This window comes from Acanthisitta chloris, unplaced genomic scaffold, assembly GCF_000695815.1.
Source record: "Acanthisitta chloris isolate BGI_N310 unplaced genomic scaffold, ASM69581v1 scaffold6062, whole genome shotgun sequence".
Taxonomy (NCBI): domain Eukaryota; kingdom Metazoa; phylum Chordata; class Aves; order Passeriformes; family Acanthisittidae; genus Acanthisitta; species Acanthisitta chloris.
The window spans coordinates 22,963-42,301 of NW_008662059.1; the positions used below are offsets into that span (position 1 = coordinate 22,963).

General features: G+C 44.3%; 1 protein-coding gene across 1 annotated transcript; it reads left to right on the forward strand.

The window, feature by feature from the left end:
• The first annotated feature begins 9,301 nt into the window (after positions 1-9,301).
• Positions 9,302-19,123, forward strand: RAB30 (RAB30, member RAS oncogene family). The gene is made up of 4 exons (XM_009070452.1): positions 9,302-9,407; positions 10,813-10,896; positions 15,687-15,870; positions 17,989-19,123. The coding sequence occupies exons 1-4, from the start codon at positions 9,315-9,317 to the stop codon at positions 18,237-18,239; spliced, it is 612 nt and encodes a 203-aa protein (XP_009068700.1). The 5' UTR covers positions 9,302-9,314; the 3' UTR covers positions 18,240-19,123.
• The last annotated feature ends 216 nt before the right edge of the window (positions 19,124-19,339 follow it).

Genomic DNA, 19,339 nt, shown 5'->3' on the forward strand with positions numbered 1-19,339 from the left:
TTTGATACGCACAAACCTTTCTTCTAGAATGAACATGAGTTGTTTCTCTACCAGCTTTGCCTCCCTGCATGTAGGCTTACTGTCCCCAGAAACCTTGCCCAGCTCATGGGAGACACCTGGGGTTCAACCTGATCCTGCACCTGGTTTCTAAAGACAAATGCTCACCTAAGCTGCTGATGGGTTTCCCCGTTTCAATGGGTCAGGTCTTGATGTGGAAGCTTTATTTCCCATTGCGGAGAGCTGTACTTGGAAAGCTTTCTTGGCTTTTCCATGCAAGACGTGTTTCAGTTATTGCCTGGCTGTAGTTTAAAAAAGAATTTTGTATTTTTTGTCCCCTTTGGGAAGAGGCTGTTGTTTTTGAGTGGATAAAACAGCAGTTTTGGCTGGATTTCTGGCAGTGCAGTGTTCCACACTTGGAAGTCAGCCTGTCTGCTGTGCTGGCTGAGTCTCTAACTGCTTCCATATAAAAATGTGTTGCTGCAGAATGTAAGCTTGGTGGTCGCATGATGTGCTAAAACATATCCAATTTTTGAGCATGCAGTATTGTCTCCACCTCCAGGCATGTCTTAAAAGATGTTTGTAAAAGCATGTGTTAAGGTTGCACCAGCTTTTTTGCAGTCAAAACCCAGATTCTGCCAGTAAATGGAGTACAGGGCTGTTCTCATGCTTGGAACTAGTTTTCTCAAAGTGATAAGTATCCTGGGTGTGCTGGTGTGTGGTTTTGTCAGACACCATTGTGGCATTGTGGCTATCAGCATGTTTTTTTTAATCCTAAAGAAATTAATTTTCTATTTGTCATTTTGCAAGTACTGTGTGTATCTCATTATTCCTAAGTAAAAAAGAAATCTGATTAGTTTATCTGTGCGAGGAGGATCATCATTGAATAACAGTTTGGTCCTCAGATGTATTTGATGAAATTGAACTTGCTGTCTGCGTGTGATATTTAGCACTCCCATGGCTGTTCCAACACGGAACTGTATAAATGTCACTGAGTCTCCCTTCACTCCAGGAGGTGGGAAAGTTAGATGAGGACACCGGACCAGGGAAGCTGTGACTTGTCTGGTCTTTTCTGAAGAGCCTTTGGTGGCACTGAGATTGGCAAGGATGTGTCCCACCCAAACACCATCCATCCTTCTACCATCCAACAAAAAAGGATTAATGATGTGTATTAATACTGCTCTTGACACCACTACTAGCAAAATCCCCCAGAAGACTTCACCCAGAGGTGGGCAGCGTGGACATACAGCCTTTTTCAGCATCAGGGAATGCCAGAAACACATGAAAATACAAAGATTGCTCTTGAATGTGAGATCTGTAACCTCCACTGTTAAACAAATCAGGTAGATGAAAAGGGCAGTCTACAGTCAGTTATCTATGGAAGTGAGGAGATTTGATGTCCTGCCATGAGCTGGGGTGAGGCTGGGCTGTCTTGTTTTGAGCATGGGCATCATGGCTAAGCATCTTGCTCTCCTGAGCTCCTGCTGCAGGCTCTTCTTTGGGATGATATTGGTGCTGGATTTACCTGCTTGTTCTATGGTGAAGCACCTGTAATTGCTGGTCAGTGGGTTCCACTGCAGGACTTTCGTACAAGCCTCTGGAAGTCAACTAATGTATGAGCCATAACCTGGAAAAAGTAGTCTAGTGAGCTGAAAATTTTTTTACTGGTAGCAAAAGTGATAAGGGGGAAGGGCTGTGTGCTTCAAAACCCCTCAGCTACAGCTTTTCTGTTATTTATAGAAATATATCTGTGAGGTAGAACACATCCTGTGATACATGAGAACTTGTACCTACTCAGCTTGCTTGGTTTTTGTAGGTGAAACATCCTGAGCAAAGGGTTGAGGACCAGGAATCTTTTGTATGGGGTAGGGTTGATGTTTTCGTAACATAGTGATTTTTCCAGCAGGATGGTTTGGATGAAGTCTTCACTGTTTTAAAATGTGTCTAGACTTTTGAATGACTGGTAGCTGATCAGTCACTGTTGTTGGGGCTGCCATGCATAGGGAAGCCCCATGCCTCCCTGCACTGCATATGTAGTTGCTTGATACTTCCTGGAAGTGTTGGATGGACTTAGTGAGCACTGTTGGGACCTTCTCCCATCCTATGAAGGACCACCCTTGAAGAGGCATGTTTATGACTGCTAGAGCACAGGCAACTGGATTTAACTCACCTGGAACAGCAAATATGATAGGAGGAGTTGGGAAATGCCAAGCTCTGCAAGCCCAAATGGCTAAAAAAAAATAGTTTCTTTCTCCCTTGATTTTGGAAAAGACATTCCTAGAGTTTAAATGTTGCACCAAGCTGAGAGCATGGATCCCATGTGCTTGTGGCTTTACTGCCAGCACCATGGGTGGTCCAGGTGTTCTTGGGAATGAATTATCTCAATTTTTCTAGAAGAAGTGAAATAGAAGTGAAATTAAAACATGGTGGAGATGAGGAGTGGGAAATATGGGCAAGGAAGCAGAAAGAAATCTAGGCTGCTTGGTTGCAGATGGGCATGAACTGGGCTTGTGCTTGCTGAGTGCAGGAGCCTGCTTGGGTTGGCAGGTGCTTTAGAAATGAAAATATTTTATCTTGAGTTACATAATATAGCAGCATGTCCAGACCTGAGTTCCCTGCAATTTTCTGGCCTGCAAGGAATAATTTTCTGCTTGAAATACTAGCCTTAGCTTTGAATATTGTGGCTTATATGGCATATATGCAATACATAACTGCTGCTGTTTGAGCTTGAGATACTTAGGTAAATTTATTTTTGTTTATAGCTGTTGGATGATGAAGAACAGAAAATACTTGTTTAAGAACTGTATAAATACATCAAAATCTGCCCTGTCCTACTGGTTAGATCCAGCAGGTGGAAGAGGCTGCAGATCCTTCTCTGTGTCTAATTGAAGCAGTACATTATAATGGGGATTTGAGGTGGAATAGAGCTGAGGTGCAAATTATCAGCATTCCTGGCTTGATATAATTTTGGTCTTTATCCCTAAATGTGGAGAAACCTTTGCAGCTGTGGATAGCTTGTTGTTTTGTTTTTTTTATCCAGCTCTTTGCTGGGGGAAAAAATAAACCTGGATGGCTGAACCCAGAGAATGATGGTGAATGGGATTACATCCAGCTGATTCCAAGTGGTGCTCCCCAGCATTCAGTTTTGGGGACAGTCCCGTTTAATATCTTTGTCAACGATCTGAAGAGAGAATCAAGGACAACCTCAATCATTTTGTAGATGACACTAAGTTGAGTGGAAGTGTTGATCTGCTGGAGGGTGTAGGAAGGCTCTGCAGAGGGATCTGGACTGTCTGGATTCATGGGCCAAGGCAAATTGTATGAGGTACAAGGTGGAATGCCAGGTCCTGCCTTTGGGCCACAACAACCCCAGGCAGTGCTGCAGGCTTGGGACAGAGTGGCTGGAAAGCTGCCAGGTGGAAAAGGACCTGGGGTGCTTGTTATTTGCAGCTGAACATGAGCCAGGAGTGTGCCCAGGTGGCTGAGAAGGCCAATGACATCCTGGCCTGGATCAGCAATAGTGTGGACAGCAGAACCAGGACAGTGATCATCCCCCTGTACTCGGCACTGGTGATGCTGCACCTCGAATCCTGTGTTCACTTTGGGCCCCTCACTACAGGAAAGACATTGAGGTATGGGAGTGTGTCCAGAGAAGGGCAACAGAGCTGGGGAAGGGTCTGGAGCACAAGTCATGAGGAGCTGCTGAGTAAGCTGAGAGTGTTTAGCCTAGAGAAAAGGAGGCTTATGGGGGACCTTGTTCTCTACAACCACCTGGAAGGAGATTTTAGCCAGGTGGGGTGGGTCTGTTTTTTCTCCCAGGTGACAAGCAATAGGACAAGAGGAAACATATGCTAGGGGAGGTTTAGATTGGATAATAGGAAAAATTTCTTCACTGAAAGAGTTGTCAAGCCTTAAACAGGCTGCCCAGGGAAGTGGTGGAGTGACCATCCGTGGAGGTATTTAATAGATGTGTAGATGTGGTGCTGAGTGACATGGTTTAGTGGTGGACTTGGTAGTGCTGGATTTACAGTGGCACTCAGTGCTCTGATTTGACCTGTTCTGATTTGGGGACATTGGTCCCCTAACCATGGCTTATAAGCAGGATTCGCTGACTCTTTTAATAGTTTTTCAGGTGGCAGGTAATGAAAACGCATGAGTGAGACTGTTGGGGAGAGAAGGTGATGCCACGATGTGCCATGGACTCCCTTCTCTGGTTGTCACTTGGTGCTGAGGAGATAAGGAACTGTTGCTCCTCTAACTCAGACAAGGACTGAGATACCATGGAGGTTTAGAAGCAAAAGGTTATTTCTGTTTTGTTCTCCTAAAACGAAGGCATCAAAATGTTCTTTTAGACATTAAAGGTTTTTGACTTCAGATTACGGCTGTCCACAGTGTTTCCTGATCTTGTGATCTTTGGGGAAGTTAAAAGACAGAGGTTGGCATACCTTGTGGTTGACTGAGAAAGGTTTGCTCTTTTGAAGTATTCCACTCTACTTTTGGCTTCATGAGCAAAAACAATTGGGGTAAAATCATCATTATAGAGCCTGCTCTGATCACACCTAGAGGTGGAAATCTTCCTTGAGCAGAGGAGTTGAGAGAAGTGCCAGAGATTGCTTTATTGGCTGAAAAACCTCACTAATACTTGGTGGTTGTTTGTGCAAACACTGGTTCTGGTGTGGAAGTTCATGAGGGACAGACAGGGTAGTGATTTCATACATTTGAAGGAGAATTTGATCACTCCAAAGTTATTTATCTCCAGGTAGTATTTGAACCTTTGCATTGTATTTCTTCCACTTAGTTGGCAGCCGAAGAGGCTGAGCATGGCATGGTCAGAGCAGGTGAGGGATAAAGAGGAGTCCTCTGTGACCATCCAAACTAATGGGTGAAAAAACACTGCAAAAAGAAAATCATTGGTTCAGATGATGATAAATGCTGTCAAGTAAGTCAAGGTGAATCAGGCAGAATTAAGAGGTAAATGGAGTGAATGGGAGAGGACATCACATAAGGGAATAAACTGAAACATACCTGCATGTCTCATTCCTTGAAGCATATATTTACTGTGGATAAACTCCTTGTGTTGTGGCTTATGGTGGCAGGAGAAGCAGATGAGAGTGTGTCTTTGTCCTTCCTTGGATGTACTGCTGTTCCACATTTATAGGCAGTGAAGAGCCCACGGCAAGGGAAAACAGGATCAAATCCTACTGACCAGGCTGTGGGAGAATTTCTAGCCAGAAACTCTGGTGTGCGTCTGCCTTTACAGCATGGCATGGGGAAGGTATCCCACAATTTCTGTGTTGCATTTTTAGATGTCTCCTGGGGAACTGGAGCTTGTTTGCACAAGCTTGGGTAGTGGGAAAGAAGAAAAGGTGAAAGGCCCTGGCCCCTGTGCTTTTGGTTAGGGTGGATCTTGTGAGTCTTTTTTGTTGAACTGGAATTAATAACTGAAAAATACCAAGGGAATTTACTCCACTGTCTTGCCCAAATGAAGAAACATTGAGGTGCTGGAGCATGTCCTGAGAAGGGTAATGGAGCTGGTGAAGGGTCTGGAGTGCAAGTCATGAGGAGTGGCTGAGGGAGCTGGGAGTGTTTAGCCTGGAGAAAAGGAGGCTTAGGGGGGACCTTCCTGTGCATGGAGTCCTCATCCCTGAAAGTGTTCAAAAAGCATGTAGACATGTCACTTAGGGAAATGGTATAGTGGTGGACCTGGTAGTGTTAGGTTAATGATTAGACTCGATGATCTTATAGGTCTGTTTCAGTCTTAATGATTCTGTGAAAACCAGCTAAGTCTAAAACATGTCCTGCTGTCCTGACTGATGTGTTCCCACTGATGGACCACCTCTCTGGGTGGTCTCCCTGCTTTGATTTACCCCTCCTGGCCTCTTGTTCTGCCCACAGTGACCATGTATTGGGTCATGTGATGGGGTGGACCAGAGCAGCAACACAAATGAAAACCCCCACAAACCTGATCCCCCACGAGGTTGGTGGGAGCAACCCATGGAGGCTGGTTGGGATGCCAGCTGCATAAACTGCCTCTGGGAGATACAGCTGTGAAACCAAATTTTCTGCCCTGCTGCTAGCCTCAGGCTCTACTCCTGCTTCATCTCATGATAGGGCCTGTCTCTGTGCTGTAGCCAGCCCTGTTTGTGGTTTAAATGAATGTGGTGAGGGGTGGCTGAGGCATGGAATGGCATCCCACCCCTGCCCTCACTGCAGGGTCTTGTCTCTGGCAAAGGGTGGGACAGGCAGCCGTGTCCTGAACACTTTAAACAACCACGAGGATGCAAGGCAGAGCCCTGCGCCTGCGAAGACAAGAAAAGAGAGAAAAAAACCCTCAACAACCCACACTAAAAAACCCAAGAAAACAAAAACAAGCAGAAAAATTTTGTTCTGTTGGTTTTGTTTGTTTGTTTTACCCATATAATTCAAAGTGTGCTGTATTGCTGTGATGCACATTCCCCAGCCCTGGTGAGTTGGGCAGAGGTTGAGACACATCATCTCTGGGGAGAGGGAGGGGAGCGTGAGCCTGTGTCAGCAGCAAAGGTCGCTTGGCTGGAAGGCTCAGCATGCAGGAGGAAAGGATTTCGTAACAACTGATGCAATGTTTCTATGTCCAGCGCTGGCAGTGTGCTGGAGTAGTGTGCACTCAGAGGGAGAAACACCAGTTTGGGTGATAGGGTAGTGATGGTCAACCTCACTTGCCCATTCTGCCTCCCAAATCACTTCTCACTCCTCCTTGCTGCTCCCTTTGCTTTCTCCCTTCTCATGTTCCCACTTTTTGTCTCTCTTCAGTTTTGGCATTTATTCTCATCACTGCAGGGTTTGTTTTATGGCCTTGGCTCATTTTTCAGTTCCCGTTTGGGGTCATTATCACACATGATTAGTCCTAGAGCCTAATGAAGGGGATCACACGTAACCCTAGGGTATGTCTGAGCCATTTAGTGTTTCTGAGCTCAAAGATCTGCAGAGGAAGTTTATTTTTAAGCTTCCTAAGAAGATAAATTTGAATGTTGGATTGTTTAGGGTACAAGGAATAGAACTGAAATCTCTGCAGGGTGGAGCATACCCTGTGGGATATGAAGAATCCCAGGAATAATTATGCAGTGCTGAGTAAGTCTCATTAGTCTTGAAATAGCTTCTAGTGGATGATGACATTTTTCTTTATGTTGGCTAGTGTGAAAGCTTGAAACCTCACATTAACATTTAGCCTTCATTATAAGAGCACTGTCAACATGTTTTTAATACTGCTGCTGTTATCCAGTCCCACTCTGGGAAAAAGCCAGCCATGGAGATAGGAAATGATTACACAAGATAAGAACCCTAGAAAGTAAAAAAGGGCAATTTTTGAGGCTGTTCTTTAAGATCTCACTCTTTCATTGTATTAAGAGATAGCAAAGAGCTGCGAGGTCTTGTGTGTTAGAGCAAGGTGAGGTTAGAGCATCCTCAAGACAGCTCCAGCTGCTCCTGTTTTGTGGCACTTTGCTGTGCCGTCGCTAGCTCAGGCCAAGTGACACATCTGTGTAGTGACTCAGCCATGTCCCTGCTAACCATCTGCTGATGTGATGCAGCTCATTAGTCACTAATTGGTGTGATTACCCTTTTTTTAGGCTGCTGGAAAGGCCAAGGGTCACATAGATGTGGAGGAGCTGAGTCAGTTTTCCTCCTGTTTTGACCTCAGGTCCATCAGGCTCTTGGTGGTACTTGGAGAGCTGTTTCCGTGTGCCCTGCCAGGCAGATCCAGGCTGGCTCCTTGTCCTCTCTGGCCATTTGGCTACAACATTATCACAGCTGTGTGGTGGGACCAGGATCTGTAGCTGGTGCAATGAACCCATTCAAGGAAAAACCTTTGGAGGCAGTGGGAGAGGATACTCTGCCTTTGGGCTGAGAATGAGAAGCTTGTTTCACCCAGACTGCATTTACTCCCTGTATCAGCTCTGTAAAAACCCCATAAGCATTCTGGGGCTTTACTGAGGCTAGCACTTTCATAATACTTTCCCACCTCTCTCCCCCCCATTTCCTGCCCTTTCTCTTACACTTACCATCTTTGGCTCTATCTCCTCAGTCATTATGCAACCTGTAGGTACTGGTGGGTCAGGTACTGATGCTTAGGTTTTGCCTTACCTGTTATCTCAACGGATGTCAGTAAAGAGACAGATTTACAAGTCATCTTTTATCCCTCGTGACTTGCTCAATTGCAGCAAACTACATTTGTCTGTTCAGTCCTCTCCATACTTTGAGTGGCCTAAGGAAGCCCTGTAGGTCTTCCCCCATGTAGAGAGCTCTGCCCACCTCCTGTGACGTTGCTGAAATGCCAATCTCTGCATCCTGCCGAGGAGGCTGGGGAGGGATGAGGGAGGGATGTGTGCTGGCTTCTTTCTATTCACTTCCTATTTGAGCCAGCTATCCTCACAAAACTAAAGAAAATTATTATAGTAACAATATTCCTAATAGCATCTATTATTTCTTCTTTTTAAAAAAAACTCTCTAAATGTACTTCAGCCAAACTGTTACCCCCACACCCCACTACAATTTTAGCACATGAGCTCTTTCTATCTTTAAGACAAACACTGCTGCTTTTATTTTAAAACTAATTTCATTTCCCCATCTGTTCTGCCCTCTTGTGTGCCCCAGCCCTGCTCTGTGTGCACCCAGTCCCTGCCTGGAGAGGAGCTTATGGGGTTTTTTTGGGTATTGCCCTAACAGAAATAAATTACATGATCTCCTCAGACAATGTGACAAAGTCCATGCAGTCCTTGGGAGCCGACATACTTAAAAGCGAAAGAAACATTAGGGAATATCTAGGAATCAGTGTTTCAGGTTTGTGGAGTATTCCTTGGAAAGCTGAAAACCATCATCTCTAATTTGTGGGCAGCCAGGTGAGATCGCAAGAGGGGCAAAACGTGGCTGAGGTTTTACAGCAGCTGGCTTTTGACTATGTGGATGACCCAGCTCAGAGTTGGAAGTGCTCTTCTTCCTTATCTGAGGAACCACACGTGTGCCAGGAGAACTTTGTTCAGAATATCAGGGATAAAAGGGCATGTCCCCACCAACTTGGTTTACATTGTGTTGTGTTTTCTTTTCTCTCTTCTCTCTCTCTCTCTCTCTCTCACAGCTGCGTAAATGAGTATGGAAGATTATGATTTCCTCTTCAAAATTGTTTTAATTGGCAACGCAGGTGTGGGAAAGACCTGCTTAGTCCGTCGCTTCACTCAGGTAAGGTTGGCCACTTTGTGGATGTGGGATGTTAGGGTGGGGACTGCACTGGGATGGGAGCATGGAGCCTGTGGCTGGGCACTGAGGGCTCTACCAGCGCTGCGTAAATGAGTATGGAAGATTATGATTTCCTCTTCAAAATTGTTTTAATTGGCAACGCAGGTGTGGGAAAGACCTGCTTAGTCCGTCGCTTCACTCAGGTAAGGTTGGCCACTTTGTGGATGTGGGATGTTAGGGTGGGGACTGCACTGGGATGGGAGCATGGAGCCTGTGGCTGGGCACTGAGGGCTCTACCAGCATCGAGGCTCAAAGCATTTTGTTGTTAACACTGTTGGTGCATATACCACGTATAGCAACATAATGGCACAAGCAGCACATCTGTACCTAATGCTGCACTTGGCCCTGTTCTAGATTTCGTGTTGGAGAGAGCCCACTGCTCTGTGAGCGTTGAAAGTTCTCTCTGAAAGCCGCTGGGACAACTCCTCCTGTCTTGGTGGTAGTCTGGACCAGTTGTAAGGACCACTGTGTCTCCTGGTCTCTTCCCCATCCCTTGCTCATAAAGTTCTCCCTGTTATTTGGCATTACTAGATAAATAATCTGGGTCCTGGGCTGGCAATCCAGTGTCTTCTGGACCTTTTGTTTTGTGGCAGAATAACAGACCATGCTTCTGTGATCCAGGACAAGACAAGGCTTTGCATAATGCACTATAAAACACAAGTTGTGGGGGTTTGGTTGCACTCTCCACTAGGAATTGTCAGCAATTTTCCTCTTTGCTGCTAATTTTAGTTTTAAAGCTATGGTGATCTTACTCTCTAACATATGACAGCTCGTGGCATTAAAGCTAGTCAACCTGAAAGGGTTAACTGCAAAAATCTGTGGCTACTTCTGCTGCTTGTGCTTTGGCAGCACAGCTGTTGTACGGGATGGATGTGCCCCAAAATCAACATGATTTTGGAGACCAGAAGTGAAAAAGCTCTTGTTTCATTTGCTGTTGCTCCTTTCTGATGGCTGCAATCAAATACCACCAGCATTGTTCTGTCCCTTGCCATTGCTGTGGCACTGGTGATGTCTGGCTTCAGGCTTCATTCCTGAAATGCTGTGCAGGGATGTGACTCCCATGCTGAGAGCTGCCAAAAATGCCTATCTGTGCCGTGGGGTGTGGTGGAGGGAGAATGGAAGGCGTGAGGTTACGGGAGCAAAAGACATCTCATCCCATGCGGATGATCACACCTCTTTCAGTGCATTGGGAAGTAGGATGGAAGGTCCTCATTTACCTTTCCCCTGATTCTTCTAACTGCACAGAAGGGCTTTCTCCCCCTCTTTTCCCCTGTGTGCTTCTTCCTGTTCTTTTCTTGTTTTCCTACCTCTGAAGTCAATGACTTGCTGCACAACTGGGGCAGGAGACAGACAGCAGGGTTGAATTATGGTAGCCTTTGTGCTTGGTAAATGTCACATTTTCCTCTCTAAATATGATGGAAATAAGTGTCCAGGGAGGGTGATAAGGTATGAATAGTTTTGAGGATGTAAAAGAGTGAAGATTGGCACCTGGTGAGAGTTTTGTCTTGTTACATAAGTATGCTTAATCAAAGTCTTGTTTTTTTCCAGGGGCTTTTCCCACCGGGGCAAGGAGCCACAATTGGGGTTGACTTTATGATTAAAACTGTGGAGATAAACGGTGAAAAAGTAAAGGTAGGAGACTGATGATTTTAAGTTGATATTTGTGTTGGCAGTATGGTAGCTGAGGTTTCTTGCTGCAGCCTTCCCATAGCTGGAAGACACTTGGGAAAGTGCAGGGCTGTCTGGCAATTCAGGGTCTAACAGTCTATGTGCTCCTCTCCACAATTACTATCATGATTATATACTATCATGATTGTAACAGTGAATCTACTGGATGGGAGAAAATGGAACAGGAAGATCTTGCAAGGCTATGTCTTTGCTTAGGAGATGCTAAGATTATGCCTGACTAGGGTTGAGGAAGTGCAAACAAGTGTTTCAGTGCAACCTCTGCTCACAGCATTTCTGGTAAACAGAATTCTGTTGCATTCCCACTGGGATGTGCTTGATGAAAGTCTTCTCCTGTGAGCTCCTAAAAAAGCCACTGGGGAGAGCAGGCTTCTGGACTTGTGTGGTTCTACACAACAATGGCTCATCTTCCACTTCTGTCAAATTACATGTTTGGGAGAAGTGGAGATGGTCGCAGTACTGGTGTTTCAGCCAAAAGGTTGACTTGCGAAGGGCAACATTGTCCATACCATCAACTCTTTCACCCTCTAAAATAGGATGGTTGCAACCAAACTGCTGCTGTAAAACTGTTCTTGTCTTGTGCTAACTCCCAAACTGAGCCTGGGCATCGCTAGGCAGAGAGCTACTTTGCTTGGGCCAAAACACACTTGGGAGCAGTGTCATGCTTTAATATGGGATCCATGGTTGGGTTCCAGAGCTCAGAGATGTTAGCTGACGCCACTTTGTTCATTGGTAGAGGCGGGAGAAGAGTATGGTTATCTCAGCCTCTAGTGTTGGTGTCCAGAGTCCCTGAGCTGCTCCTGGTTTTACTCTGCTTGCATTAAATTCAGGGGCATCAAAATGAAAACCAGCAATTTTCCCCATGCTGCATTTATCAAATCCAGTAGTGAGCAAATGGGAGAGTGGAAGCAGTGTGACAGTGGCTGGATGTGACATGAAGAGCCGTTTTTAAACTTGTATAAGTGATGGGATGGAAACACTGGACTTGGGAGCAGATTTTCAGTTCTGGTTTTGGGGTTTTTTAAACCTCTATTTCATCATAGAAATTTCCTAAGAAGAAAATCAGGTGGTGTGTTCCTAAGTTTAGGACAGATTTTAAAAGCTGTGATCATGTCAGCAGGCTCCTACCCCTCTGTGTGTGGAGCTGTACAGTTCTATGGCAAGTGGTGATGCTTGACCAGGAGACCTTCCTGTCTGAGCAGTTGAAGGACAAGCAGGTAAATACCTTTACCTGCTAAAGACTGAGTTAATATTCAGCACGTCACTCTGCAAGTTGGACAGAGCAGCAGGCAGACAGGGAAGCAGTGAGGATCATGCGTAGTGCCTGTGGTGTAGGTGCTCAGCTCAGTGGCTGCAATGCTCATTAGCAGGCAGTGGCAAGGTAGGCCAGGACACTGGTGCTGCTTGTCCAAGCCCCTTGGACAGCAGAGATGCTTCTTTTAGCCAAAACCAGCTTCAGTGCAGCAGCTCAGAGGATCTGAGCTGATGAATGGTTTAAACACTGCACTGGAATTCATTTTTCCCCCTTATATACCTAGCTTAAACCGGCAGTCTCAAGACTGTCTTGGTTTCTGGGGGAGGAAAAGCAATATTGTGGAAGACAAATCCCATCGACTTCAGATAACTCTCTTTTTCAAGGATCACTTGGATCTGAGGTCTGCATTTTGTACAGGTGAGCTTGCCCTACAGATTTGTCTGTTTGGCTTGTTGCTCCTGTGAGGTAATCTAAGTTTACAATCTTAAAAGATTGATTTGGACTGAGGATGCAAGTGCCTTAGGAAAATGTTTGGAGCAGTAATGCCAATATGAGCTATCTCAGGGGCAAGGATGGTTCAGGGAAGCTCTACAAGCTAAATGAAAAGTCCCTGCTGCCCTGCAAATGTCTGATGAATTCACAAGTGTCCCTCCAAGCAACACTCTGCATCACCTTGGGGCAGGAATGTGTGTCACAGCCTTAGCAAGTGGTAGCTGGTGTACCAGCTATATTTCACAGAGCAAATAATGAGTTGTTAAATCAAAGTCCCTCTCCTGACTCCACTTGTGCAGTAAATTAGAGTTGCTGGAATTCAGCCTCAGTGACCAAGCTTTGGAGGAAGCTTAGTACGATACACTTGGGCATTTGAATGAGCCTTCTGGGGTCTGGAAGGCAAACAGATTTCTTTCAAGGAGTGATCTTGCTTAGTCAAAAAGTTTCAGCTACAATGTTTGTGAGAATAAACATTTAATGAGTAGGAAAAGGAGGAATGAGTCAGAGTACAGAGCAATAAAAATGACATCTCAGTCAAACAAGGCACTGCTCTGACTGTTAGCTCATTTAGCAGTGCCCGAGCTGTGACTCTGCCTCTGCGCCAGACAGCATCTCCTGCACATCTGCTGGGATCAAGAATGAAAGAGCAGAGTTGTTTACCAAAAAGTTTTCATGCTTGAAAATAAATTATAGATTTCAGGGGAAAAATCGTTTCCAGCTTTCAAAATTGCATTAGAAAGTCAGAGACTTGCTATTATGAAAGCTCTGTGCAAGCTTTTTCAGATAGGAGCAGCTACTAAAGCTCACTGGCCAATGAGCTGAGAGGGAGCACTGTGCAGATGAGGGGGGATTTTGATCTGTCTGGCCTTTTGTAATAAACTCCAAAAATATGTGCAACACTTGTACCCAAGAGGGTCCACAAATTCAAGCCAAGCAGATAGCAGTTACCATGCTGGTCAAGGCTAAGCATTCTTGGTGCTGCAAGCACAGGGCTGTGCTATATTGGACCTGTGATCTCATTGTACTTAGTGGAAATGTTCATGTGCATAAAGCCAAGTGTGTGTGCAAATGCTGGGAGAGCAGAAAGCATCAGCTGACTCCAAGAACATAAACATCTAGATTTTCTGCAGGCTGAGTCAGACACCTTCCTTTGGTTATTCTGGAAAAAAAAGGTACAAGTGAAATGGTTGCTGTGAAATATTTTATTTGGCAGAAATAACCAGTGAGAGATGTGCATTTTGTGTGCAGGAAGAGTTTATCAGTGGCTGTAAGGTCAGGGGCTCTTCCCTGCATTCTGCATCCAGCTCACAGGTAGACTCATGGCTGCAGACAGTGGGAAACCCTCTCCCCAGGGCAATACCTTCTCCTTTCAATGTCTGTTATATTAAAACATTGGAAGAACGTGTTCACATCGTTTTTATCAGCTTGGAGATCTTCTCAATAAATGCAGAAGATACATAAGCTGGAGTTGACCTGTAGACAGTCAGTAAATATTTTTCCTGAGAAACAGCCGAGTAACCACAGAAATATGTGTCTTTTCATCTGCCAGAGTTTGGAGACCGGTTTGTTTTCACGAGGGCTCATTCATTATCTGAATTTCATGTGCAAGTAATTTCACTTATGGTTTTGTGTGTCACTTTACATGTGCCAGGTTCAGCCATTTAAGTACAAGTAAGCACAAAGGTGCTCAGGAGCTGCAAGCCAGCCACAAATTACTTTCTCTGCAAAAAATGTATTTTTTTCAAAATCATAACCCACATCTGAAAGCTGCTCCTGGGAGCTCTCATTTCAAACTAACACATTTATGATGCATGGCTGGAGTAGCTCAGCTTTGGAACTAGTCAAGAATAAGGTTTTCTTTATTACAGACTACTGAATATATGGAAAAAATCTCAAATACTTTACCCAAAGTACACAAGATTCTGGCTGGAAATCATCCTTTCACATATTTATTTCCAGGGAGAGGTGCTTTAGAAAAAACAAGAGCTGAAGCAGAGAAATACTCTTTTATGTTGAAATGTTTTAATTTTGGATGTTAGTTTCTTAGACTTCCTTTTGAAGAATTGAGGTTTTGATGGCTCACCAAAAGCTATCAAATGATCAAAATATAAAACCAGTATGAATTTAGTTTGTATTGGGAAATGTGTGTTGTCTTCCTGGACCCAGAGGTTTTGGCAAATGCTCACGGTCTCTTTAATGGCAGTGAAACATGGGAACAGACTGTCCATAGTCTGATGCCTGGAAGTGTTCAGGACCACGTTGGATGGAACTTTGAGCAATCTGGTCTAGTGGAAGATGTCCCTGTCCATGGCAGGGGCATAGGGACTAGATGGTCTTTTAGGTCCCTTCCAACACGACCCATTGTAGGATTCTGTGATATAGTTAAGGACATGTCAACCAATTCTGCATGTTAAGATAGCAAACAGTGAGCAGCTGGGTGAGATGGCTGAAGTTGTAGAGAGGAAATGCATTAGACTCTTTAGATCAGCCTTCAGCTGAGCAACTTGTTCAATCCTGTGCTTTCCACCCATCAGTGCATCATCTCAGGATAACTATAACCAGCTATGGGAGATAGAGGAGAGGCTTTCTTATTCCTTCTTGGGCATGGATGGTGCTGCTGTTGGACTTTAGGGGCAAGCCAAGCAACTTTCTCCCTCCAGCACTTGTGCTGTAACTCCAGGCCAGCAGCTCTGCCCACAGCAGAGGGAGATGCTAGAAGTTGTATGAAAGCCCTTAGGCCTGCAGCTTCCAGGGGCTGTCAACCACAGTGCCAACTGACTTTGTGCCTTGCATTTCAATCCACAAGTGCAGTAACAGAAACAAATAATGCTGGGGGAAGGGAAGCCAAAGGAGGAAGAGCTAAGTGCTTTCCCAACATTGGTTTTACCCTGAACAGTTTGGGTTTTTTAGGTCAAAATGGTGCTGTTGTCAAATGAAAAAAGTTATCTCACTTTTTTTCTTTTATCACCCTTCCTTGTTATGCCAAAAGCTGCAGATCTGGGACACAGCAGGACAAGAGCGATTCCGATCCATCACGCAGAGTTACTATCGCAGCGCTAACGCGTTAATCTTGACCTATGACATCACCTGTGAAGAATCCTTCCGGTGCCTCCCCGAGTGGCTGCGGGAAATTGAGCAGTATGCCAGCAATAAGGTCATAACTGTGCTAGTGGGTAAGTGACTATCGCCCCTAGCTGGGTGGTGTGATGGGGGGTGAGCTGTCCATGTTGAGGGGTTGGTGGCAGATGGAGATGTTAGCAGGAGGAAAACGTGGCATCTGTGTGAACTGGTGGTGCAGGATGCTTTGAACTGGTGTGGTGGATCTTGTTGCCAACCAGTTGTAACTGCAGGTGGGCACAGGGTACAGCCAGTGCCTTAAACCCAGTGCTTGGACTATTCCTTCTGCAAATAATGCCAAGATGCTGATAGTGATGTTCAGGATGCCACAGCCACTTTTGGAAGTGTGGTCCTGCTTTGCATCTAAGGCTATTGCTTGCAGGGGGGGATGCTTCCCACCAGTTCATTCCATAAGGAACCAAAATGTCAGTGGTGCAGCTACCAACTCAGCTAAGAATAGAGCAGTTCCCTTTGTAACTCCAAGCTCAGATCTCAGCAAATTTGTGAGGGTCTGCTTAAGCTGCTGTCACCTGCAGGTTGCTGTACCCCATAGGTGTGAGACAGCTAGTCTTGTCTTGAGGGGTTGGGATCTGAGAGCTACATCAGGCCATGATGGTTGTGTGGATCATAGCATTCATAGGTGGGGCAGAGCTGGAAAACTGGATACTTGGATTTTAGGGAAACTTAAAATAAATAACTGAATATTATATGAATCTGTAGAGCTTCAACTCAAGGCAAAGCAGACCTCAGGCCATCTGTCTGCTACGAGCAATGTGAAGGTTATTTTGCCTACCCATGTTTTTTCATGCTCTGCTTTTAGCATCTGATAGTCACGACCTGGCTTTCAAAGGTCCCAAGAATGTATAAAGAACAGTGGAAAAATAACTTGGGGAAAGCCAAAAAGTTTCATGCTAAGGTGTTGGTATCACCTCTAATAGTTTGCTGTTTAAATGAAAAAATCTAAGCCATTGTAGAAAGTGTTTAAAGTGTATTTTAAAACAAATAATTTAGAGTTTTACATGCCCCAGTGGTGTTGCAAGTGAGCTGTGGGGTTTACAGAGCTTCTATACAAGAAACACACTCCACAAGTATGAATATGGCCTGTGTACAGATGGTGCAGAAGTAATTGCTAAATGACTAACAAATCTGCACAATTTTTTTTAGTGAACATTAAGTTAATTAGCATCTGCAGCACAAAATATAAATTATATTTCAGTCCTAACACACACTTTGAAGATGGTGGCACCCATAAATCACTTGTGTTGAGTGATAATCTCTTTAGAAAGGTAATTTCAGTGTGTGCAGTGGGTCCAAGAAACTGCTTTATTGGGAAAGAAGAGTTCATATGAGAGGAGAACAATGAGACAAGGCTTGCCAGTGGAAAAGCCATCTTTTCCTCCCACTAGTTGTCATAAAATTGTCAATAGGAGCAAGGCCAGGAGATGTTTCCTCCTGAACCTGCTGAGTCCATGGACACAGCTGCCTGTTATTGCAGGTCCTGGTCTGTTATCTTCATTGTAAGATTAATTTATGGCAAAAACATCATGTTTGAAGTGAAGTGGCCAGTAATAGTGTATAATCATATCAGGTGCTTGCTTGAGGCTTTAATCAACCCTCTATTAAACTGAGCTCTCTGAAGCAGTGGGTTGGTTTCTTGCCCCACCTCACTCTGCAAGCACCCCCCAAGCCCATCCCTCTTCCAGCCTCAACAGCCACATCCTGTTTGGGAATATTGAAATAGGCAAGCAGCCTTCCATGCTAGGCTTTTTTAAAAGCTTGTAACAACATGAGAAATAGCATGTTTAGTGTCTCATATATGATAATTGACATTTTAAGTGCTCCTCAGAGAAAGAACAGGGGAATTTTCAATAGATATTAAAATGGAAATCCTTTAATGATGGTTGATAGCTGCAAACAGATGCACTGGTGCTAAATTAAAGCTAACTGACTTGGATGTTCACAGGGTATATTTCATTAAATGAGCTGATACTAAATGAACTTGGTCGCACGTATCAGGGAATCCATTATTTGGAGAGCAGAGCAAGCACTAAGAGTTACATATGAAAACCACTGTCCATGCATATTTACATCACAAAACTCTTGTTTATAAGCCTCAGTTTCTCTTGGTTTTGAAGTCAAATTAATTCCTTTACTAAAATATTTTATCAATGCAGGTAATAAGATTGATTTAGCTGATAAGAGGGAAGTCTCCCAGCAAAGAGCTGCAGAGTTTTCTGAAGCACAGGACATGTACTATCTGGAAACGTCAGCAAAAGAATCGGATAATGTGGAAAAACTCTTCCTGGACTTGGCCTGCCGGCTGATCAGCGAGGCACGACAGAACACCCTTGTGAACAATGTCTCATCCCCCTTACCAGGAGAGGGGAAAAGTATCAGCTACTTGACTTGCTGTAATTTTAATTGAAGAGCTGGCATGTGATTGCCCTTTTTGCCATAGGCAGAGCGGATTTTTTTTTTTGCTGAGATTTGTCTACTTGAAGGAATTCCTGCCAATCTGACCCATCTGACTCAGCTTGAGTCAGGTTGCAGTCCTGGAAACATGGCAGGCTGATGGCTCCAGCTGCGTGACAAAATAGCAGAATATAGCAGGGTTTAAACTTTGTTTTTCTTGCAGTCTGTGGCACAGGTCAGGAAGAGAAGAGTTGCACAAGTGCTTCATGTAATGCAGAACATGAGCTGTTTTGTTTCCTTCTGTGAGAAAGTAGACCAGCCTCTCTTGAAGATACTGAAGAGATCAAAATCTTTCTTACAGAACAATGTGTTTGATCCTTTTTAAAGTTAAGAAATAGGAAAAAACCCAACAATGAACACTAACTTTGGACTACACTGGCAATCTTCTGGGCTGCCAGCAAGTGAGCTCTTAGGACATGTACATAACGTCTGCCTGCGTGTCTTCATGGAGGACTCTGGTGTTTGAAATAGTGTTATGTCTCTCATCTACAGGCACTTTCATGAATGTGGAATTAAAAAAAGTTACATATAATCAACATTTTCAAGACTGAAGAAGACATGGATACAGCTCAGTTGCTCTCTTTGGTGCTAGCAGTTCAGCAAATATTCTATAGACCAAACGTAGTCTTACTACATTACTGTCCTCTGAATGTGTAGCTTAGAATGGTTAGGAAAAAACAAACGCTAATAAGCACTGTTCATAAAAATAAAAAAAATCTCATTACCTCTTTTTCTAGGCCTGAACATAGTGGGAAAGGACTGTGCTTCTTTGACATCCAACATAAAAGGCTTTCCAGAAATAAAAATAAATAAATAAATAAACCATTCCTCCTCTAATTAGTCATGTCCTAATGTAAAAAATTAGCCTTGGGAAATATTTTTGGTGGACTTGGAAAAAGTGCACCAGACATGACCAAAGTCTTGTGCGTGCATGGATTGTGTATAAGGGTTCAAAGAGAGCACAGTTTGAAGTGGCATTCTGCAATATGTCCAGCTTAATAATAAGCTTGTAGGTACAGTTCTTGTTGGAAAGCAGGAGTACAATTTTGTAGA

Bases quoted from the DNA above. Each gene is read 5' to 3' on its own strand.
- RAB30 (XM_009070452.1), top strand. From the start codon at position 9,315: ATGAGTATGGAAGATTATGATTTCCTCTTCAAAATTGTTTTAATTGGC. The intron at 10,897-15,686 runs GTAGGAGACTGA...TTATGCCAAAAG, and splicing joins TAAACGGTGAAAAAGTAAAG to CTGCAGATCTGGGACACAGC. The intron at 15,871-17,988 runs GTAAGTGACTAT...TTATCAATGCAG, and splicing joins GGTCATAACTGTGCTAGTGG to GTAATAAGATTGATTTAGCT.